Source organism: Ranitomeya variabilis, chromosome 4 (genome assembly GCF_051348905.1).
Source record: "Ranitomeya variabilis isolate aRanVar5 chromosome 4, aRanVar5.hap1, whole genome shotgun sequence".
Classification (NCBI taxonomy): Eukaryota; Metazoa; Chordata; class Amphibia; order Anura; family Dendrobatidae; genus Ranitomeya; species Ranitomeya variabilis.
The window spans coordinates 513346466-513370464 of NC_135235.1; the positions used below are offsets into that span (position 1 = coordinate 513346466).

The following is a 23999-nucleotide window of genomic DNA, read 5'->3' on the forward strand; positions in this document are numbered from 1 at the left end:
ATCATTGTAAATACACACCTGTACTTTGTATCTCCCCCACCTCATTGTAGATTGTAAGCTCTCACGGGCAGGATCGTCTTATTTTGCTTTATTATTGTATTGCTAACATTGTTACCTATGATTGTTGTTTGAAACTGTTAAACTGTAAAGCGATGCGGAATATGTTGGCGCTATATAAAGATTATTATTATTATTATTATTATTACATCAAACAGCCCAATTAGTGACATAGCTGGAAACAGGGTCTATGTCTCTACACTATGCCATTAAATGGCAAAAATCTGGTGGCCGATTCCCTTTAAGGATCTGTTAAGACTTCATTCCTGCAGTGAGTTAAAGGGAACCTGTCAGCAGGACTGTGCTAAGTAACCTACACACAGTGTCAGGTAGGCGCTGTTATACTGAATACAATGATACCTTGGTTGATGTAATCCATCTTGTGGTTGTTGTGTAATCTTTATTTTCAGTATTGAGGTAATGACATGCTCGTGCTCCGGGGCGGCCTGTGGGGGGTGTTCATGTGGTGCTCTGATTATATATTCATAATGCAGACTGCTGACAGGTCACTGACCCGCCCCCTAGTTTACATAATGAATATACTAATGCGTGTATTTGAAAAAAAGTATGTCACTTAATCAAAATGGCGGCGCCTGCGCACTCTCTCTCATCGGTTAGTGCCTATTAACTTCCTGTGTTTCCAACAAAAAAAATCACCATCAATATGGCGCCGTCCGGTGCGCCTGCGCATTAGCATCTATCATGTTCCGACAGATGCTACTACTCAAGCGCTGCCGAGGGAACCTTGTTGCTGCAGCCAAAAAAAATGTACTATACAACAAAATGGCACCGGCGCTTGCACAGTAGCATCTCTCGGTACGAGGTAGATGCCACTGCGCATGCACCGCCTATGGAGCCAGTTTGTTGTAGTGTAATGTTTTTGTTTTGTTTTTTTTACTGCGGCAACAAGAAGCCGGTGGAGGCGCTTGCGCAGTAGCATCTATCGGAACATGATAGAGGCTAATGCACAGGCGCACCTGACGGCGCCATATTGATGGTGTCAGCAGTCTGCATTATGCATATATAATCAGAGCACCACATACACCAATCCCGCCTTAGGGCACGAGCACATCATTAACTACAAACTGAAAATAAAGATTAAGAAACAGCCACAAGAAGGATTTCATCAACCAAGGTATCATTTTATTCAGTAAAACAGCGCCGACCTGACACTGTGTAGGTTGCTGTGCACAATCCTGCTGACAGGTTCCCTTTAAGGAATTCTACCTGGGATTCAATGAAAACCTCCGACATGGCTAAAACCTACTATCAAGTTCAAATAAACTCAGTTTGTGTCTTTTTCTGAAACCGTCCATCTTTTCAGACAGGCACTAAAACCTGGTCTGGTACGTACATGTGTCCTTCTGAAAAGAATTACACTTTCAGAAAAAAGCAACAGAGTTCATTTAACCCCTTCCCGACCCATCACGCCTATGTGGCGTCATGGAATGATCGCATCCCTGCAGATCGGGTGAAAGGGTTAATTCATATTTTACCCGATCTGCAGGGAGAGGGGGAGCTGTACTTCAGCCTAGGGGGGGTGGCTTTGCCCCCACGTGGCTACGATCGCTCTGATTGGCTGTTGAAAGTGCAACAGCCAATCAGAGCAATTTGCAATATTTCACCTATGAAAATGGTGAAATATTGCAATCCAGCCATGGCCGATGCTGCAATAGCATCTGCCATGGCTGGAAATCATGTTCTGGCCCCCCCCCACCGCCCCCGATCTCCTCCCCAGTCCTCCGTTCTGTCCGGTACCCCCCTCCGTCCCCCTGTTCGCTCCCCCGTGCTCCTGTCCGCTCCCCCCGTCCTCCGATCCCCCCCCCTGTGCTCCGATCCACCCCCCCAGCATCCCCTCATACTTACCGATCCTCCCGAAGTCGGTCCGTCTTCTCCCTGGGCGCCGCCATCTTCCAAGATGGCGGGCGCATGCTCAGTGCGCCCAAAGAATCTGCCGGCTGGCAGATTCGTTACAAGTACATTTTGATCGCTGTGGTAGGTTCTACCACAGCGATCAAAATAAAAAAATAATAAATAAACCCCCCCCTTTATCACCCCCATAGGTAGGGACAATAATAAAATAAAGAAAATATTTTTTTTTCTTTTTCCACTAGGGTTAGGGTTAGAACTAGGGTTAGAACTAGGGGTAGGGTTAGGGGTAGGGTTAGGGTTACGGGTAGGGTTAGGGGTAGGGTTATGACATGTGCACACAGAGCGGATCGGCCGCGGATCCGCAGCGGATCGGCCGCGGATCCGCAGCGGATCGGCAGCGGATCCGCATCGGATCGGCCGCGGATCGGCAGCGGATCCGCAGCGGATCGGCCGCGGATCGGCCGCGGATCGGCCGCGGATCCGCAGCGGATTGGCCGCGGATCCGCAGCGGATTGGCCGCGGATCCGCAGCGGATTGCGAATTCGAAGCAGTTTTCCATCAGGTTTACAGTACCATGTACACCTAAGGAAAACCAAATCCGCTGTGCCCATGGTGCGGAAAATTCCGTGCAGAAACGCTGCATTGTATTTTCCGCAGCATGTCAATTCTTTGTGCGGATTCCGCAGCGTTTTACACCTGTTCCTCAATAGGAATCCGCAGGTGAAATCCGCACAAAAAAACACTGGAAATCTGCTGTAAATCCGCAGGCAAAACGCAGTGCCTTTTACCTGCAGATTTTTCAAAAATCGTGCGGAAAAATCTCACACGAATCCGCAACGTGGGCACATAGCCTTAGGGTTAGGGTTGGAATTAGAGTTAGGGTTGGAATTAGGGCTAGGGTTTGAAATAGGGTTAAGATTAGGCTTGTGGTTAGGGTTACGGATAGGGTTAGGGGTGTGTTGGGGTTACAGTTGTGGTTAGGGTTGGGATTAGGGTTACGGTTGGGATTAGGGTTAGGATTAGGGTTGGAATTAGGGTTACGGTTGTGTTGCGGTTAGGGTTGTGGTTAGGGGTGTGTTGGGGTTAGGGTTGTGATTAGGGTTATGGCTACAGTTGGGATTAGGATTAGGGGTGTGTTGGGGTTAGTGTTGAAGTTAGAATTGAGGGGTTTCCACTGTTTAGGCACATCAGGGGTCTCCAAACGCAACATGGCGCCACCATTGATTCCAGCCAATCTTGCGTTCAAAAAGTCAAATGGTGCTCCCGCCCTTCCAAGCCCCGACGTGCGCCCAAACAGTGGTTTACCCCCACATTTGGGGTACCAGCGTACTCAGGACAAACTGGGCAACAACTGTTGGGGTCCAATTTCTCCTGTTACCCTTGCAAAAATAAAAAATTACTTGCTAAAACATAATTTTTGAGGAAAGAACAATTATTTTTTATTTTCACGGCTCTTCGTTATAAACTTCTGTGAAGCACTTGGGGGTTGAAAGTGCTCACCACACATCTAGATAAGTTCCTTCGGGGGTCTAGCTTCCAAAATGGGGTCACTTGTGGGGTGTTTCTACTGTTTAGGCACATCAGGGGCTCTGCAAATGCAATGTGACGCCCGCAGACCATTCCATCAAAGTCTGCATTTCAAATGTCACTACTTCCCTTCCGAGCCCTGACGTGTGCCCAAACAGTGGTTTACCCCCACATATGGGGTATCAGCGTACTCACAACAAACTGGGCAACAAATATTGGGGTCCAAATTCTCCTGTTACCCTTGGGAAAATAAAAAATTGTGGGCTAAAAAATCATTTTTGAGAAAAGAAAAATTATTTTTTATTTTCATGGCTCTGCGTTATAAACTTCTGTGAAGCACTTGGGGGTTCAAAGTGCTCACCACACATCTAGATTAGTTCCTTGGGAGGTCTAGTTTCCAAAATGGGGTCACTTGTGCGGGAGCTCCAATGTTTAGGCACACAGGGGCTCTCCAAACGCGACATGGTGTCCACTAATGATTGGAGCTAATTTTCCATTCAAAAAGCCAAATGGCGTGCCTTCCCTTCCGAGCCCTGCCGTGCGCCCAAACAGTGGTTTACCCCCACATATGGGGTATCATCGTACACAGGACAAACTGGACAACAACATTTGGGGTCCAATTTCTCCTATTACCCTTGGGAAAATAAAAAATTCTGGGCTAAAAATCATTTTTGAGGAAAGAAAAATTATTTTTTTATTTTCACGGCTCTGCGTTATAAACTTCTGTGAAGCACCTGGGGGTTATAAGTGCTCACTATGCATCTAGTTAAGTTCCTTGGGGGGTCTAGTTTCCAAAATGGGGTCACTTGTAGGGGAGCTCCAATGTTTAGGCACACAGGGGCTCTCCAAACGCGACATGGTGTCCGCTAACGATTGGAGCTAATTTTCCATTCAAAAAGTCAAATGGCACGCCTCACCTTCCGAGCCTTGCCGTGCACCCAAACAGTGGTTTACCCCCACATATGAGGTATCGGCGTACTCAGGAGAAATTGCCCAACAAAATTTAGGATCCATTTTATCCTGTTGCCCATGTGAAAATGAAAAAATTGAGGCTAAAATAATTTTTTTGTGAAAAAAAAGTACTTTTTCATTTTTACGGATCAATTTGTGAAGCACCTGGGGGTTTAAAGTGCTCACTATGCTTCTAGATAAGTTCCTTGGGGGGTCTAGTTTCCAAAATGTGGTCACTTGTGGGGGAGCTCCAATGTTTAGGCACACGGGGGCTCTCCAAATGCGACATGGTGTCCGCTAAAGATTGGAGCCAATTTTTCATTCAAAAAGTCAAATGGCGCTCCTTCCCTTCCGAGCCCTGCCGTGCACCCAAACAGTGGTTTACCCCCACATATGAGGTATCAGCGTACTCAGGACAAATTGGACAACAACGTTCGTGGTCCAGTTTCTCCTTTTACCCTTGGGAAAATAAAAAATTGTTGCTAAAAGATCATTTTTGTGACTAAAAAGTTAAATGTTCATTTTTTACTTCCATGTTGCTTCTGCTGCTGTGAAACACCTGAAGGGTTAATAAACTTCTTGAATGTGGTTTTGAGCACCTTGAGGGGTGCAGTTTTTAGAATGGTGTCACTTTTGGGTATTTTCAGCCATATAGAACCCTCAAACTGACTTCAAATGTGAGGTGGTCCCTAAAAAAAATGGTTTTGTAAATTTTGTTGTAAAAATGAGAAATCACTGGTCAAATTATAACCCTTATAACTTCCTAGCAAAAAAAAAATTTGTTTCCAAAATTGTGCTGATGTAAAGTAGACATGTGGGAAATGTTATTTATTAACTATTTTGTGTCACATAACTCTCTGGTTTAACAGAATAAAAATTCAAAATGTGAAAATTGCGAAATTTTCAAAATTTTTGCCAAATTTCCGTTTTTTTCACAAATAAACTCAGAAATTATCGACCTAAATTTACCACTAACATGAAGCCCAATATGTCACAAAAAAACAATCTCAGAATCGCTAGGATCCGTTGAAGCGTTCCTGAGTTATTACCTCATAAAGGGACACTGGTCAGAATTGCAAAAAACGGCAAGGTCATGAAGGGGTTAAACTCATTGCAGTGTATGGCCCCATCAGGCTTTGTCGAAAACAAGAACAAGAATCTCCAAAATTTTTAACTCCCGCATTTGCCACTAAGAATTCTCTCATGCTGTATTGATTCTCTAGAATGCACTACCTCAGGCAGTTAGCAATTAACCTAACATCCACCGTTTTAAGCATGACCTAAAATAAATATCTTTTTATGGAAGCCTATCACATTCCCTAACCTAACTCTTCCATGCCTCCCTAATCTAACTTATTCCTTGGTTTACTCCTGTTCTAGATTATTTCTCAGCACCTGATCCCTCTACCTAACACTGTCGTCCACATCTCATGTTCTTATATCTGTGCACAAGGAAATAAATGCTGGCTGCTGACCTGCTCATCTAGATTAAAGGGAGGCCATCATCAGAAAATGACTGCTTGTTTAACCCCTTAACCCACGGAGTTTTTTTTTTACGTTTTGCATTGTCATTTTTCGCTCCCCTTCTTCCCAGAGCCATAACTTTTAAATTTTTCCATCAATATGGCCATGTGAGGGCTTATTTTTTGCGGGACGAGTTGTACTTTTGAATGACATCATTGGTTTTACCATGTCGTGTACTAGAGAACGGGAAAAAATTCCAAATTCGGTGAAATTGCAAAAAAGTGCAATCCCACACTGGTTTTTTGTTTTGCTTTTTTGCTAGGTTCACTAAATGCTACAATTGACCTGCCATTATGATTCTCCAGGTCATTATGAGTTCATAGACACCAAACATGTCTAGGTTATTTTTTATGTAAGTGGTGAAAAAAATTTCCAAACTTTGCTTACAAAAAAAAAAAAAAATACAAATGCGCAATTTTTCGATACCCGTAGAGTCTCCATTTTTCGTGATCTGGGGTTGGGTGAGGGCTTATTTTTTGCATGCCGAGCTGATGTTTTTAATTATAGCATTCTGGTGCAGATACGTTCTTTTGATCACCCGTTATTGCATTTTAATGCAATGTCGGAGTGACCAAAAAACGCAATTCTGGCGTTTTGACTTTTTTCTCGCAACGCCGTTTAGCGAACAGGTTAATCCTTTTATTTTATTGATAGATCTGGCAATTCTGAAAGCGGCGATACCAAATATGTGTAGGTTTGATATTTGTTTTTTATTTTGAATGGGGCGAAAGAGGTGTGATTTAAACTTTTACATTTTTTAAATGTTTTCATATTTTTAAAAACTTTTTTTTTTTTTTTTACTTTTGCCATGCTTCAATAGCCTTCATGGGAGATTAGAAGCTGCCACAACTCGATCACCTCTGCTACATAGAGGAGATGCTCAGATCACCTCAGTGTAGCAGAATTACAGCATTGCTATGAGTGCCGATCACAGGGTGGCGCTCACAGCAATCTGGCATCAATAACCGTAGAGGTCTCAAGGAGACCTCTGGTTGTCATGCAGACGCACCGATGACCCCCGATCATGTGACGGGGGACACTGGTGCGCGCATTTCCTGCCGGATGGCTGGAAGCGCTTTTTAAATGCCGCTGTCAGAGTTTAACAGCGGCATTTAACTAGTTAATAGGCACGGGAGGATCGCGATTGCGGGCACTTCTCAGCTTCTCTGCCCCTTCCTCTACAATGACCTTGGTACACGCTCATTAGATGCTTCAATATAAAAAAAAATAGGATCACAGTCTGTTCACTGTGACGAAGGCCCATATGTTGTTTACAGAAAAACAAGCCGGAGTGACCAGTGTACACACTGCATATTATCCATATTATATTTTATTTTTTATGTTTTTTTTTAATTGTATAATTTTTCAAACAGAATGCGATATGGACGAAAAAAAAAAAGCCGTTCTCTCCCCAAAATAAAATACATTGTGTACGTAATTTTCCCGATGCTCATATATGATCTCATATGATCTCATATTTAATTGTACTTTTTTTGGCCCGCCTTTTTGCTTTTTATTATTTTTCTTATTAACACGTACACATTTTTAAACTATTATTGTCCTGTTGTAATTCTATATTTTCCAAGTACGGGCACATTGTACTAGTGCTACCGTTTGCCAAATAATATTTAATAAAGGTATTTTTATTTCATTATTTTGAATGGTCTGCCATTCTCTTTTCTCTAGCAGCCATATTTTCTTGTATTGATATATTATTTTATCGATATAATTTAACTATTTAGTTGGGAAATACCGTAGTATTAGTGTGCATTCCCCTATTTATCCAAACACAGCCGTAGAAAGCGTTTTTGCATTCATCTATCCCTTTTCTCATTGTCCGTTAAAGAGAAAGTGGTCCTCACTCCTGTATGAATTGTTATGTATTATTCTGATCTGGTTTGCACATGTCGCTCTGAATTGTACAACGCTGCAGAATATGCTGGTGCTATAGCCAGATCATTACTACTTTTATTATTATGGGGAGCAGGCATATGAGCAAGAGATGGGAAAATGAGAAACAGTGTAAACAAGAAGCAAGATAGAGACAAAGATCGTAGCAAGTGACAGAAATGGGAAAACAGTGTAAGCAGATGGCAAGAAAAGAGAAACAAAGCTTAAAGGAAACCTGTCTCATTAAAATGCAGTCCAACCTATAGGCTCCATGTTATAGAGCAGATTTAGGCTATGAGCACACATTGCGGATTGGGGTGCAGAATTTTCCGCACAAAATCCGCATCTCCTGGCAGAAACCGCAGGTGCGGATTTGCCGCAGATTTTATGCCGATTTTGTGCGGTTTTGATGCGGAATTGATGCCCATTTTGTGTGGATTTTCTGCGTTTTTTACACCCCTGCGGATTTCTATTATGGAAGGGGTCAGAAACGCTGCAGTTCTGCACAAAAGAAGTAGCATGCTACTACTTTTGTTCCGCAGCGGTTTTCATGCGGATTTTTCCGCACCATTAGCACAGCTTTTTTTTTTTTCCAATTGATTTACATTGTACTGTAAATCACTGTGCGGAACTGAAGCGTTTCTGCGCGGAAAAATTCGCTGTGGATCCGCACAAATTCCGCATCGTGTGCACACAGCCTATTATATAGTTTTGTGAGAAAAGACTCAATAGAACCAATCATTTAATCCTCGGCTCTTTCATGGACTTTTGGTCCAGTGGGCGGTTCTATAAGTGACTGAAAGCTGTCTGTGTGCACACGAATACAAAGAAAGCTGTCAGTCACTGATAGGACCCAAAATCCCAGATCAGTGGTATAAATGATAAAACATGGATTATACTGAATCTATACTCTGTTCCCCCTGCTCTTATAACATGGTGCCCATATGCGGAATCCCATAGGATTGCATGGGAATGCTTTTTAAGTTTCTTTCAGCGTTTCCACTGCAGCACAAAACACGGCAGAAACGCACAAAAAAACGCAACGTGGGCACATAGCCTTAGGGGAAGCAAAAAGAAAGACAACAGAAACACGGTAAATCAAATATCGAGAAAATGCGTCAGCAGAGAAATTATGCACTATTAATGGAAAATCGTATCAGGCACCATTAGACTCAAGAAAATGGAAGAGAGGAAGCAGTGATATGACATTAAATATGTAGGAAGGTAAAGCACGCTGCAAGCTTAACAAGGGTGACACTACTGGAAGACGGTAGGAGAAAAAAATAGACATGTTCTAGCAGATGAGATAACGAAACATAACGAAGGCAACAGTGCATCCAACACCCCGAACCTCACTCTCTCCGAATACAATCACTTCATATAGAACTTTATAAAAGAGGATGATGATGGTGTCAGCATTGATAATAATCTACGCGTTGCCCTGGTTACACAAAGAAACAAACCTGACCTCTGCAGGAATTGACTGTAAATATATCAGGTCTGATAACTACCCTCCCAATACAGGAGGACAAAGGTTACTATCCAGGATGGGAAAAAAAGGCTCCATTCACAACCCTAGGACAAAAACCCATTCTTTTGTTATTACGGTAACTTCTGAAATCAGGAGACAAAGAAACGCTGACCTCATCAAAAAATTGTTGGGTTTTGCGCAGGATAAATTTTAACTCTGTCAGCTCCAGAAAGTTCCTCTTCAAAGCTTCTTGGTTGGTATTAATCTCTTTCAATTCATTCTCAATCTTCTCAAAATTGGCCTGTTAGTAAGAGACAAAATGTGACTAGTAAATGCAAGGAGGGAATCCAGCAGGAACAGGACATGATAAAGTGAATGCAAAACCACAACTCTCAGCATGCTCTGATTGCCTGTAATTGGAGATCACTGCTCTAAGAAAACCCCACTGAGAAGCTAGTACAGTTGGAACATTCTAGTTATAAGGCTACGTTCACACGTTCAGTTTTTTCATCAGTTTTTTTTCCTGTCCTGTTTTGAAAAACCGCAGCTAAAATTCAGCGCTGATTTTAGCTGCGGATTTTGATCCTTTTTCTTCTGCGGATTCCACTGCGGGTTTCCAAATGCAGTTTCCTATTGGTGCTGCTGGAAACCCGCAGCGGAATCCGGAGAAAGAATTGACATGGTACTTCTTTTTTCCGCAGGCAAATCCGCGCGGATTTTCCTGGGGAAAAAAGGATCGTCGGCACAGCGGATTTTGTTTTCCATTGGGTTACATTGTACTGTAACCTACATGGAAAACGGATGCGGATCCGCAGCTGAAATTCCGCTCCGGATCCGCACCAAAAAACGCACCGTGTGAACATAGCCTTAAACGTACAAAACTAACTAATTTATACAGTAACCATTGTTTTCATTTTTATTTCATAAATCAATAGTGCACGTGAAAGTAAGCAACTTAAAAATTAAGACGACGGTTACGCTCTAATAAAGGTCACCATTATTTTCACTTTTCAGTACTAGGAGTTAGCATTCATTTACCTTTGGAAAAGTAGCGACAAAGTGGCGATGTCATGCCACCAGCACATCTATACACCATTGGCTGATTATTCTGTTGACAGCGGCGAGTGACAGGCAGCCACTATGGTGTTTAAAGGAGTTTTACGGGACTACTTAAATTATTTACTATGGGCCTAAGAACTAACAGGCAAGTTGTTGCTAATTATCGGTCTGTTCGACCCAGCACTGACTCAGAGCAGTCCTGATGGCGATTCTGCTACTTCACGTCAACAGAGCAGCTCTTCCTCACTGCTCTGTTGACGGGGTTTGACAGCCGGCATCATGGTGATTAAATGATCCCAGATAACCCTTTTAAAAGCACAGATAATAAATATTACTTCATCATAGTTTGTAGCATTTCATTCTGGACTATGAATCACAGAATGTTAACTTACAGCAACATAGCTGTCTAATGTCTAATGTTCCTGCAGATTGATAACCAAATGGAAAGCCCGTTTAAATATATAGTGGCTATGACCAGCAGCTGCCACTAATGACATTTCACCATGTTGGAAATCCTGAGTGACCTACTAGAACAGATCTAATCAGTACAACAGTTTTAAAGGGAACCTGTCACCCCCAAAATCGAATATGAGGTAAGCCCCTGATGTATCCTAAAAGATGAGAAAACAGGATTTTTGGTTGCTTACCGTAAAATCTGTTTCTCGGAGCCTCCATTGGGGGACACAGGAACCATGAGGTGTATGCTGCTGGCACTAGGAGGCTGACACTATGCACAAAAAAAGTTAGCTCCTCCTCTGCAGTGTACCCCCCCCCCCCCCGACTGGCATTATGCACTTCAGTTACTGAGAAAGCAGGAGAAAACATGAGAACCGTAAACATGAGAACGGTCATAGAACACAGAACAGTAGAAACTGAATAACATGGGAGGGTGCTGTGTCCCCCAATGGAGGCTCCGAGAAACAGATTTTACGGTAAGCAACCAAAAATCCTGTTTTCTCTACCGCCTCTCATTGGGGGACACAGGAACCATGGGACGTCCCAAAGCAGTCCCTAGGGTGGGAAAATGGACTTCCATCAGGTCAGAGGACTCACCACTGCCGCCTGCAAGATCCTTCTGCCTAGGCTGGCGTCCGCAGAAGCGTAGGTATGGACCTTGTAAAATTTGGCGAACGTGTGGATGGAAGACCAGGTTGCCGCTTTGCAAAGCTGTAGGGCGGGAAGCCCTGTGGCGCACCGTCCAGGAGGCGCCGACTGCCTGGGTAGAGTGAGCCTTTATCCCAGGAGGGGGCACTCTGTTCTTGACCCGGTAAGCCTCCAGAATTGCCGTTCTGATCCAGCGAGCAATAGTCGCTTTAGGAGCCGGTAGGCCTCTACGCGTGCCCTCAGGAATGACGAAAAGAGAATCCGTCTTCCGGAAAGCGGACGTTCTATCCAGGTAGACCCTCACTGCCCTGACAAGGTCCAGCTTGTTCAACGATCGCTCCAGAGGATGAGTCGGAGCTGGACAAAAGGAAGGTAGAACGATGTCCTCATTGAGGTGGAAGGTGGAAACCACCTTAGGAAGGAAGGAAGGCAGAAGCCTGAGTACCACCTTGTCTTGGTGAATGACCAAGAACGGAGTTCGGCAAGAGAGGGTCGCCAACTCGGAAACGCGGCGGATAGAAGTGATGGCCACAAGAAAGGCCACCTTCCACGATAGAACTGAAAGGGGAATCTCCCTGAGAGGCTCAAAGGGGGAAACCCTCAGAACGTCCAGGACCAGATTTAAATCCCATGAATCCACCGGGGCCCTATACGGAGGGACAGCATGGGCTGCTCCTTGAAGGAAGGACTTAATCTGTGGCCGAGAAGATAAAGTCTTCTGAAAAAGGATGGAGAGCGCAGAAACCTGGCCCTTTAGGGAACTAAGAGCAAGGCCCGAATCCAGTCCTGCCTGAACGAAGGGCAAGATGGAAGGCAGGGAAAAGGACATAGATGGAACGCGGTTGGACTCGCACCAACAGAAGCCTTCCAGGTACTATCGTACCTGGAAGGCTTCTGTTGGTGCGAGTCCAACCGCGTTCCATCTATGTCCTTTTCCCTGCCTTCCATCTTGGCCTTCCTTCAGTAGATCCTGGAAGACGAAGGCTTCCGAGCCTGGATCATGGTGTGAATCACCCGGTCCGAAAGGCCGGACGCTCTTAGAACTGCGGTCTCAACAGCCATGCCGTTAAACTGAGCTACCGAGAATTCGGGTGGCAGATCGGACCCTGAGACAGCAGATTGGGTCTGTCTGGAAGGCGCCAGGGGGCGTCCGCGAGAAGGTTGACGATCTCCGGGAAACCAAGCTCTCCTGGGCCAATCCGGGGCGATCAGAATGACTGGCACCCCTTCCGCTTTGATCTTTTTCAACAGTTTGGGAAGCAAGGGAAGGGGTGGGAACAGGTAGGGCAGCGCGAACTGTGACCAAGGAATGGCCAGAGCGTCGACACCCACTGCAAGAGGATCGCAAGACCTGGAGACGAACTAAGGAACCTTCCTGTTCGTTCGAGATGCCGTGAGGTCCACGTCCGGAATCCCCCATCGAAGACAAATCTGAAGGAAAACTTCCTGGTGCAAGGACCATTCTCCTGCCGCGAGACCCTCGCTGCTGAGAAAGTCGACGGCCCAATTGTCCACGCCGGGGATATGCACCGCGGATATCACCGGGACCGTTGCCTCTGCTCAGAGGAGGATCTTGGATACCTTGGCAAGGGCCAAGGAGCTCCGAGTCCCCCCCTGATGGTTGACAAAAGCCACAGCTGTGGCGTTGTCCGTCTGGATTCGGATTGGTAGGCCCCTGAGAATCCTTTCCCAGTGGCGGAGGGACAGAAAGATGGCCCGAATCTCGAGGACATTGATCGGCAGAGTTGACTCCTGCGCCGACCAACGGCCCTGAACAGTCAGATGGCGAAACACCGCACCCCAGCAGAGCAGGCTGGCGTCCGTCGTCACCACTTGCCAGTGAACTGGAAGGAAGGACCTGCCCTGGGAGATGAGAGGTGATGTCAGCCACCAGTTGAGAGACCGTTTGACCCGGGGAGAGAGTCGGATCGGACGATCCAAGGAGACAGACCTGTCCCACTGATACAGAATGGCTTGCTGGAGGGGTAGCGAATGAACTTGGGCGAAGGGAATCGCTTCCAATGTTGCTACCATCCTCCCCAGAACCTTCATGGCCGATCGGAAGGAGGGAGGCCGAGGACCCTGGAGCAAGCGTATGTCCCGACGAAGGATGGATCTCTTGTCTTCGGGAAGAAAGACTTAGGTCTGATGAGTGTCGAAGAGCATGCCCAGAAAGATGATGCGCTGAGAAGGAATAAGGCAGGACTTCTTCCGGTTGACCAGCCACCCGAAACGGGCTAGGGTGTTGAGAACGATGGACAGGCTTTCGTGAGCCTGAGAAAAGGACGGAGCCTTGATGAGGATGTCGTCGAGGTATGGAAACAGAACCAGGCCTCTGACCCTCAAGATGGCCATCAGCGCTGCCATGATATTCGTGAAAACTCTTGGGGCAGTTGCAAGCCCGAACGGCAGGGCGACAAACTGAAAATGTTCCTGGAGCACCGCAAAACGCAGGAATCTGTGATGTCCCGGGAATATTGGGACATGAAGGTAGGCGTCCTGAATATCTATGGAACACAGAAATTCCTGAGCCTCCATTGAAGCAATTACTGAACGAAGGGATTCCATCCTGAAGTGCTTCAGACGAACTCTCTTGTTCAGTTATTTGAGGTCCAGAATGGGACGAACCTTGCCGTTTTTTTTCGGTACCACAAAAAGGTTTGAATAGAAACCTGTGAACCGTTCTTTTTATGGGACGGGAACGATTACCCCGGTTTTGAGGAGAGAAGCGATGGCTGCGAAGAAACCCGGAACTAGAGCGGGGTCTCTTGGAGGTCAAGATTCGAAGAAACGATCTCGGGGTCGTGAAACGAACTCTATCTTGTATCCCGAGGATACAACTTCCCTGACCCATGCGTCCTCTACTGAGGAGATCCAGACATCCCTGAAGAAGGAGACGGCCGCCCAGCCTGGGAGGTGGGCCGTGGTCTTGCCGAGAGTCATGCCGAGGTGGATCTTCCAGTCCTGGACCTGGAGGATCTACCCTGGGAGTAGCGAGGACGCCATGAAGGAGTGGGCCTAAAGGATACTGGCTTCTTCTCCTGACGTGCCTGTGGCCTCTGTTTCTGCTGGGGAAAGGAGTTTGACGCCGCGAAGCGGCGAAAAGACTGAAATTGACGTCTAGGAGGAGGACGACGAGATTTGGCCTGGGGAAGAAGAGAACTTGTGCCCCCGGTGGCATCCTTAATGATTTGGTCCAGCTTAGAACCAAAGAGACGAGACCCCTGAAAAGGCAGGCTGGTAAGGGACTTTTTAGAAGACAAATCCGCCTGCCAGGCCTTAAGCCAAACGGTCCATCGGATGGCAACCGCGTTGCTGGATGCCTGAGCGGCACAAGACACGGCATCCAGGGAGGCGGAGACCAGATATTCACCCGCGTAAGAAATCTGGTTGGCAAGTTCCGCCAGCTGTCCGGGTGGAGCCCCGTCCAAAATGCCCCAACGGAGTTGTCTGGCCCATTTGGATATGGATTTTGAAACCCAAGTGGAAGCAAAGGCCGGGCAAAGACTAGCTGAGGCCGCTTCAAAGGCTGACTTCGCGAAGGATTCTATGACTCTATCGTTGGAATCCTTCAGAGATGCTCCGCCGGACAGTGGAAGGACCGTGTTGGTGGACAGTCTGGAAACTGGAGGATCCACCGAAGGAGAAGCAGTCCAATTAGCGGTGAGCTCTGGAGAAAAGGGATATAAAACGCCAAGTCGCTTTCTTCTCTGAAAGCATCTGGTCGGGTTCTCTCTTTCTCTGGTCATAATTTCCTCGAATTCCGGGTGAGGAGCGAAAAACTTGGAAGGTGGTTTAGCCAGTCTAAACGAAACAGCCTGATCTGTGGGTTCCGTAGAGGACTCCTTGATGCCACAGGTTTGATTTATTGCTCCAATGAGATTCTGAACCATATCCCTCATGGTAGCGATTTGGTTCGAATCCAGCTCCGAAACATCCTCCGAAGGCGCATCTGAGAACGTCTCACCTGACTCAGGGGAGAAGGACCGGGGGGAAGTCGACCACAGAGACGGACCGTGTGGTGAGATGGAGCGAGAAGAGGACAGACCAGCGTTCCTTTAGGACCTTTAGCGGCTGGAGGGCTCAGACGGAGGCTGCTGCGACCCGCTGGCTACTGCGGGAGTCTGCAGGGGTAATCGGTCCAGCACTGACACCAGTGTTTGAGACACCCGTGTTAGATCCGCCACCGATTGTGACAGAGAGGAAACCCAGCCTGGGGTGGGGGTATCGCTCTCAAGCGGAGACGCCGGGGGATCCTGGGCGGTGGGAACAATCGGGTTGCCGCAGGCCTGACAGAGTGGAGAGGACTGACCTGAGGGAAGTTTGCAGTTACAAGACGAACATGCAAAGTATTTGACTAAGGCAGAGGAATTAGAGGAAAAAGTAGGAGGACGAGAGAGGCCCCCTTTAGAGCTAGACATTTTGAAAAAGGTCCCTGAAGAAAATGCCAGAGGGTTAGGGGACAGGGGGGCAGAGGGGAGTGTCAGTCTGCAGTGCAGAGCTACTCACGGCAGACGAAAAACGGATTCCAGAGGAAGCTGTCCGGCTTGTGGGATGGGCCTCTGGCGAGAAGTAGTCCTTTAGGCAGGAGGGTGGTATGGGCTCCTGCCGCAATTGGGACCGATCTGTGGATGGTGACCACTGAGATGTGGCGCCAAACGTCGGTACAGAGGTGGGCGGAGGAGAAAGGGTGGTGCCGCAGTGAGAAATTGTCGGGCGGGAGAAAAGCCCGCCCGATGAAAGAGGGAAGGGGGCAGAGTCCAGCACCGCAAGTAGGCCTGGGCAGAAGCCGGGGCCTAAATTAGAGACCGGGAGGACGCGGCGCGGCAGCCTAGCAAAGCCGAAGCGCTGGAGAAAAGGCATGGCAGCTTACAGCGGCCGGAGCAGCGCAGCCGCAGGGACCCGAAGCGGTGCGGCGGCCTGACAAGGCCGCGCTGGTACCGATGGTAAGGTGGCCGCTGAAAGCGGCCGGAACAGCGCGGTCACAGGGGCAAGAAAGCAGCGCGGAAATCCGAAAGGCAGCCGCGCCGGAAAAGGGGGCAGGGCGGCCGCAGCCTCGGAAGTGGCGCGGCAGCTGAGAAGAGATGGGAGGCCCATGCATATGCTCCAGGGAAAAGGCCCCTACATCTGCCCGCATGTAAGGCGACCCGCATCTGAGACCCCCTAAATAAAGCACCCCCTTTTTTTTTCTTTTGCGATGGGATGCATGGGAAAATACTCACCTCAAATATCCCACGCCGGTACTAACCTGAAAAGGGATGAGACGTCCACGGAGCTGATGGACGTCCTCGTCTCCGCAACCGACAGGCTCTGGTGGGCGAGTGGGTGAGGGACGGAGACAGGACCGGACTTCTGTGCACGCTTGTGTGCTAGGATCATGGTCCTGCTGAGGGATCTATGTGAATACGGGGTGGCAGTACACACCGTACTCATAGTCCGCATTGTGGGAATGCAGGTGTGACTGTTCACCCTGTATCCCTCTGGAAAACCTAAAAGAAAAACGACGCACATTGAGGTGGATAGGGGTCTAATAAAAGACCCGTGTCCACCTCCTACTGACACAAAGCTAAACTGAAGTGCATAATGCCAGTCGGGGGGGTGTACACTAACTTTTTTTGTGCATAGTGTCAGCCTCCTAGTGGCAGCAGCATACACCCCATGGTTCCTGTGTCCCCCAATGAGAGGCGGTAGAGAAAGAGAGGTTAGATTATACTCACCTGGGCGGGCGGTCCGATGGGCGTCGCGGTCCGGGGCCTCCCATCTTCTTACGATGACCTCCTCTTCTTCTCTTCACGCTGCAGCTCCGGCGCAGGCGTACTTTGTCTGCCCTGTTGAGGGCAGAGCAAAGTACTGCAGTGTGCAGGCGCTGGGCCTCTCTGGCCTCGCCTGCTCACTGCAGTACTTTGCTCTGCCCTCAACAGGGCAGAGCAAAGTATTGCAGTGCGCAGGTGCCAGGAAAGGTCAGAGAGGCCCAGCGCCTGCGCAATGCAACAGGGCAGACAAAGTAAGCCTGCGCCGGAGCTGCAGCGTGAAGGCAAGAGGAGGAGGTCATCCTATGAAGATGGGAGGCCCCAGACCGGACCGCGACATCAGACTGGACCGCAGCGGGACCGCCCCTGGGTGAGTATAATCTAACCTCTTTTTCTCATCTTTCAGGATACATCGGGGGCTTATCTACAGCATTACAGAATGCTGTAGATAAGCCCCTGATGCCGGTGGCCACAACTCATACGATTTTGGGGGTGACAGGTTCCCTTTAAAGCACCTTTTTAAGACTTCAATATTGATGACCTATCCTAGATCCCAAGGTCATCAATATCATATCGGTGGGACACCCAGGTATGTAAGGGGGTGTGCAGGCGAATGGTTTGGGTCCTGCATTACTGTGCATACCTGTCAAATAAAACCGGGTACGATTTATATGTTTTAATATGTGTGCCGTGTAATATGGTAGCATTTGATTCTATTTTAGTGTGCTGACCAATGTACTTGTGTTTATACATTGTGCAAGTAATGTTGATATGTCTCTAGGTGTAAGGGATAGAGGCAGGGTTATGTAGGATTTAGGGCGGTGGAGGGCACTATAGAGTTAGATATTAGATTGTGTTGAGAACTGGTTTCAGCCGCAGTAGTGACAGTTGAAAAAGGGGGTGTGGCCAGTGTAGTGGCAGGGAGAGTGCCTTTCTGAGGTAATTTTCAGTTAGTGGGAGGAGCTACAGCAGTGTGAGGAGAATTGTTCTAGAAGGTTTTTAGTTGAGTATAGGAAGAAGAACAGAGAGGTCATATACTGGAGCTGTGGTAATACCGAGGCTTGTCAATCCAGGCCCTACGGGTGGCCAGACATTGGAGCACCAGCAGATCTGAGCAGCATGAGCGAAATAGCGGCTAGGCTTATGGGAAACTTTCGTAAAGTCAGAGACCTACGGTCTGACAAGGATTGGCAACAGCATCCTTTACTTTCACCCAGGATGGAGAAATGGACGGGGAGCACCAGGAACAAGCTAGTCCGGCTACTCAGGAAGCTGCGGTACCGGGACATATGGTACAGGGACACATGCCGTCAATAAGGACCAGGGACAGCTCAGGGACAAGAGTGTCTGTAGCATGTGGAGATTGCTGTGCGGTGTCCGATTCTAAAGTGGATGAGCTCAGTAAAGTTTTGTTGAAAATTAATCTGGACTTTGAGACTGTGTTGCTGAAGAAAGCTGGGACTCTGCAGCTGGAGGAAAACTCTGACCCACAGGTGGGTGAAATGCCCAACACACACAGCGCACCAGAGAAAGGACATTTTATTAATGAAGCGGGGCGTCGGGGTGCAATGGAAGTACAGAAACCCCTCGGCACGACTACCACCCTGACCCCCGTTACGCCCAGCACCTCCTTCAAGCAGCTGTGTGCAGATTCCAATGGACATGATGTTTAGAGCCTGAACAACAAACCTTCATGCACCATGTAGTGGCCGTTCTCAGGTACTGCTACTTCACTCCTATTGAGGTTATTCGGAGCCAACTTGCAGTACCTGAGAGCGACGACTACAAAGTATAGGGAGCTATGGTGTTCAGCTCTGCGTTAACACACAGATGATCGTGACAGGTGAAGGTGATTGGAAGGGCGACGGAAGTCCAACAGATCTGACATTAATGACCTAGGTATAGTTCATCAATATCCAAGTCATTGAAAATCCCTTTTACAGAGGAGTAGACTCAAGAAGAATGAGTGGATAATAGACCAATAAATGCATAGCAGCCTATAATCTCACCTCCAGGTCAATCATGTCCCTAGGAAAGGGAACTTCTGGGTTCTCCCCTGTGTCAAGAATTGGGATACTTGCTTTTTTAATCTCCTTCTCTACAAACCCTGTAGGTAAAAGAACAGGACATCAGCCTTTTAAAAACTCAGATTTTTTAGGACAAGAATTAATAAGAGCAAAGCAGACAACTTCCAGAAAGTCTTATTTCTTGGTGGGTTTCATTAGTGCCCTCGGATGAAAGTGCGTAAACGCTGTCATTAATCTGATGGCAAAATGTAACTTCAAGAAAAGTCTCATGTGACAGCAGAAAATGAAATCAGTTATTAAATAAAAATCTGAATAAGTATCAATAACGTGCGCCCTGTCCTGTAGGGCCCAGTTCAGGGACATCAATGAGAGCCCGAGAAGATGAAGGAAAATCTACACTTACGCAGTTTACGGTCCATCTCCTCACATCTTCTGACCTCATTAACAAATTTCCTCTGAAAAACGTTCACATCCGGATTTAACTAAATAAAAAAATGTAAAAAAAAAAAAAAACATCAGCGTGTAAGGGATGTACGTAGTGATTGAGAACAACACTTATCTAACAAATTAAATTCCATTATCAGGACCTACATATAGAAATGGAGCAGGAGAGAATGTGTCAGTATATAGGCAGAATATTAATGCAATTGTTCCATACTTTTATATTGAGAACCCATCATCAGTATAAGATCAGTGGGGGTAATACACCGGGCATAGCCAACCGTTCAGCTGCCATCTCCTCCAGTGGTGACCAGATGTATACAGTGCATGGAGCCGAACACTCAGGAAAAGTGGATCTCAAACACTTTATATACATCATGAATAGTGAAAATACTAACCCTTCCTGGGGTCCAGCGATAGCTCCCTCTTGCTGCTCTGGTCTTAGTCTTTTAGCCGAAACGATGTCAACATTTCATATCACAGCTGCAGCCAATCACGGAGCTCGGCAGCTACTGCTGTCTACATCAGCAGAGCTGCTGAGCTCAGTGACTAGCTGCAGCAGTGAGGTAAGCGGTCAATGTGATATCACCGCAGCAGCCAAAACATTGAGACTAGAGTGTTTTTTATATTATGTCTATAAAAGCATTTAAGGTCGAACCACTTTCCTGAAAGTGGAAAACCCTTTTAACTTTAAGAAATGACTTTTCACTTGATGCTTAAAAAAAAAAAAAAATCCAACTGCATGTGAGGAAACAATGTGACAGAGAAAAAGTTGAGCAAGCAAGACACAATATGAAGGTATTAATTGCGAACGGCCAGGATAGCAGTTTGCCCATTAACAATTAAAGGGAATCTGTCAGCAGGTTTTTGCTACCTCATTTGAGAGTAGTGGAATGTAGACAAAGAGAAAGTGAATCCAATCACTTAGTTTACTAGGTGCAGTCGCTCTGACACAATCAGAGCTTCTAGATGTAGAGTGAAGCAGAGCTGAGAAAGCTAACCCCGCCCATAGCAGGCTCTCTGTGTACAAAGTCCATAGACAGTGAGCTGCTTATCACAGTGGGAGGGGCGCTGCCGGTCTAGTCTGGCAATGTTAATCTCTTAGTGATAAATCCTTCACCATTAATACAGTACGCACTTTGACAAGAGACACATCCCTGAATTCTGTGTTTTAGCCTCTATCTCCTGCTGTCATCAGATTACATAGCAAAAACCTGCTGACAGATTATTGAAAACTGATCAACTTGAGAATGGCAGTATCTGGGCTAGTCGGCCTCCACTCCTTTCTATTCTATGCACAAATGGCAGAAAAGCATGGAAATACAAGCTGGCTGTAAATATTAAATCTGCAGCAATCCTGTGCAGAAACACTGAACATTTTATGGACACAGGCTAAAATGGAATCAAAGTTATCTTATTATACAGTACCAGTCGTGATAAATGTGGCAATATTTCAGACATCACTGTATATCATGGGATGGAGTACTAAACAGTGACTTCAGTCACATATTCAGACAGGCTGTCGTGATGCTACCGAGCAGAATGGTCACAGGAAACCATTTCTCTTTGTAGTTTCCTGATATTGTCTCTTCTGCAGAGCTAAAGCTGAGATTCAGCAGACAATGCTATTCTTTAGAAGTGCTGAGGAACAGACCTCACTACGTGTTATGCAAAGAAACCCACAAAACTGTGACTACATATCAGACGTGACCTATCCATCCCACCTTGTTCAGTCTCCCAGAACTATACCGTATTCATTGCGGTGTTCCCCTTCTCTAAATATTCCACCATCTACCAACTCTCTGCTTGTAGTCAATGAATAAGAAAAAATTAACTAAAAAAAATTTTAAGATCTTTAAAAGATATGATGGTTTTTTGGCAATAAAGCAAAGATATTGACTCAGCTCTATTTACATGGAGCAATCATCGCCACTCTTCAAACTGTATGGTGAGTATGTGGCTGTCGGAGATAGCGGAGCGCATTACTTGGCTTTCTCAAGCAGTCCCACAGGCAATGAAAAGTGAGGATAGCGAACATGCGTCCCGCCCCTACGTTCAAAGTGCAGAACAACATTCTTCAGATGAAGAGTCCTTTTTTCTTATTCTTTTTAATAGAAATCGGTGGAGACCACAGCGCTCAGACCCACAAGTTATCCCATATCTTAGGGGATAACTTTGGATTCAGTTCTCATTTTGTGAAGTATGTAAAAAGTCTAAATGGGTTATCTGGTCTAAAACTACAAGTCTGCAGTCTCAGACTCACATCTAGCACAGTGCGCGCTGTGGGGATTCTCCAATGTCAAGACAGGTGGTCATGTGACATGCATACTCCCGGCCACATCCCCACCAGACTTTTTCCAGCCTCACTCAATACACTTGCATTCAGCAAGGCTGTGCGCATCTAGTCAGGGTGTCGAATATGCAGATTTTGATTATTTTCTATACCATTATAACAATCTGGTTTTAAAATTAAAGGGGTTCATCCATATTCTGTCCTCAGGAGCAAATCACTCCCTTGCCTTTTTTCCAGAGGGAGAAGTGCTCCAGATTGATTTGACAGAGCCAGCGTCATGGTTGCGTCGCTAGTCTAAATTGTGCATTTTCTGATACTGTAAGTGGAGGCAGCATTGCATCTACAGCAATTAAGGAGTGCAGGGACACACTAGATGATCATGTCCAGCAATCCCGACAGCTAAAAGGGGTCCACTACTAGGACAACGCCTTCTCGATCTGAATGTTTGCCCCAGGTTAAAATAAAAACACCTATACTCCCCTTCCTGGTGTTCACGTGCGGTTATGTGATGTGAGCCCTGCGCCCAATTAGCGCTGACATCACTGTCCCCGCCTTCAGACGTATAAGTAATCCACAGGCGGTAAGAGCAGCGGCTGCTTTAGGACATCCTCTTGATTACACATAACTGAGAAGGCAGGACAGTGATGCCAGCGCTGATTGGGGGCAGGGCTCTCATGACATAACCGCACGTGAACACCAGGAACACAAGTGCCGACACTGCTGCCACGGCATCGGAGTTGAGAAGTGTTTTTATTTTAATGGTTTAACAGGGGCAAACATTCAGAGTAAGAAGTGGTTGTCCTACTAGTGGACAACCCCTTTAAGACCAGAAAGTGCAAGCTGTAGAACAAAGATGTTTGCAAGTGTGATCTACTTGCCTAGTACTCCGGCCACCTCTGATGAGACTGCAGCGGTAGCTGGTAGCCTACAGAAGAGAAGTGCACTATAAAATTAAAAATTCTGCCATTCTTGAGAAAGGAGAAAACAATCTTAGTAAATGGTATGTTGCAATCTTGCTGGTTTTTACAAGCACAATGTAATTTTACCCATGTAACGCAGACCTCGATGTCACATCATTTCTGTACAATGCTGTACACTTACGTCACGGAACTGCACTTTTCCCAGCTCTCCCAGTTCACTGACACAGCAGTAAGCAGCTTCAGACTGGAGGAACAGCTGTGCCAATGTCATCTCTTCGCTGCGGAAAAGCTCACCCATCTTTGTGGATTGGCCTGACGCTTATCCAAATAAAACTAAAAGAAAAAGAAAAACAAAAGATAAACAAACCTATACATAGCAATTCATATAAGAAGATACTCAGAAAGGCACAGTTTTAACCTCACAGAAACTGTTGTGAAGCGACACCAAAAATAATTAAAATCCATAATGGGTCCCCTGAAATGGAGGATATACAACTGGAGGTAAAAGTTCAGTAATGGAAGGTTTCTTAAAGGGGATGTCTTCAGGAATGCAAGCTGCCGAGGCGACCAGCGACAAAGACCAGATTCCAGCGATGTGTCACTTGTCGGTCTGCATACTGTCATTTTGATACATTCGCTGTTTCCTCTGCTACAGATCTAGCAGTTCTGATTAAATTTTGAGCCCTGTATAACCCCCAGCCACATCACTAATTGGCAGCTTTCTGTGGAAAAAGGCAGAAAGTTGCTAATCAGTGGGGAGAGGGGTTACACAGAGTAGTTGACTAGGAGACACGAGACACCTAGTCCTGTACTGATAATCTCCTGCTGATAAAACACTGATTTTATTGAAAGAGCAACACAGGCCAGTAACTTGTACATCATTGAAATCAGGGTCTCAGCCCTTACATCATACTGCTCTCACATTACAAAGCAAAAACATAGTGACTTATTCAATTTATGAATGAATCACTTGATCTATAATTAAGATTTTCTTACCATAGATATGTGTCATAAAAGATGACTAGTTAGGACACACATGTAGTGTAAAATCACTTCATAGTCACTGCCATTTTCTCTTAAAGGGATATTCTCATGTTCATAAATGCATATTGT

At 46.4% G+C, this 23999-nt stretch overlaps 1 protein-coding gene across 7 annotated transcripts in view; it reads right to left on the reverse strand.

Annotated features, from left to right (window-relative positions):
• Positions 1 to 23999, reverse strand: part of ATP6V0A1 (ATPase H+ transporting V0 subunit a1) — a 169278-nt gene that overhangs the window by 66603 nt on the left and 78676 nt on the right. For all 7 annotated transcript variants that reach the window (XM_077252114.1, XM_077252119.1, XM_077252115.1 and 4 more), the window contains exons 2-5: positions 23068 to 23219; positions 19636 to 19714; positions 19215 to 19312; positions 9465 to 9593 (exon numbers count right to left, since the gene is read on the reverse strand). In XM_077252114.1, coding sequence (XP_077108229.1) covers positions 9465 to 9593; positions 19215 to 19312; positions 19636 to 19714; positions 23068 to 23184 — 423 coding nt within the window. In that variant the 5' untranslated portion in view covers positions 23185 to 23219. The remainder of the gene's footprint in view (positions 1 to 9464; positions 9594 to 19214; positions 19313 to 19635; positions 19715 to 23067; positions 23220 to 23999) is intronic.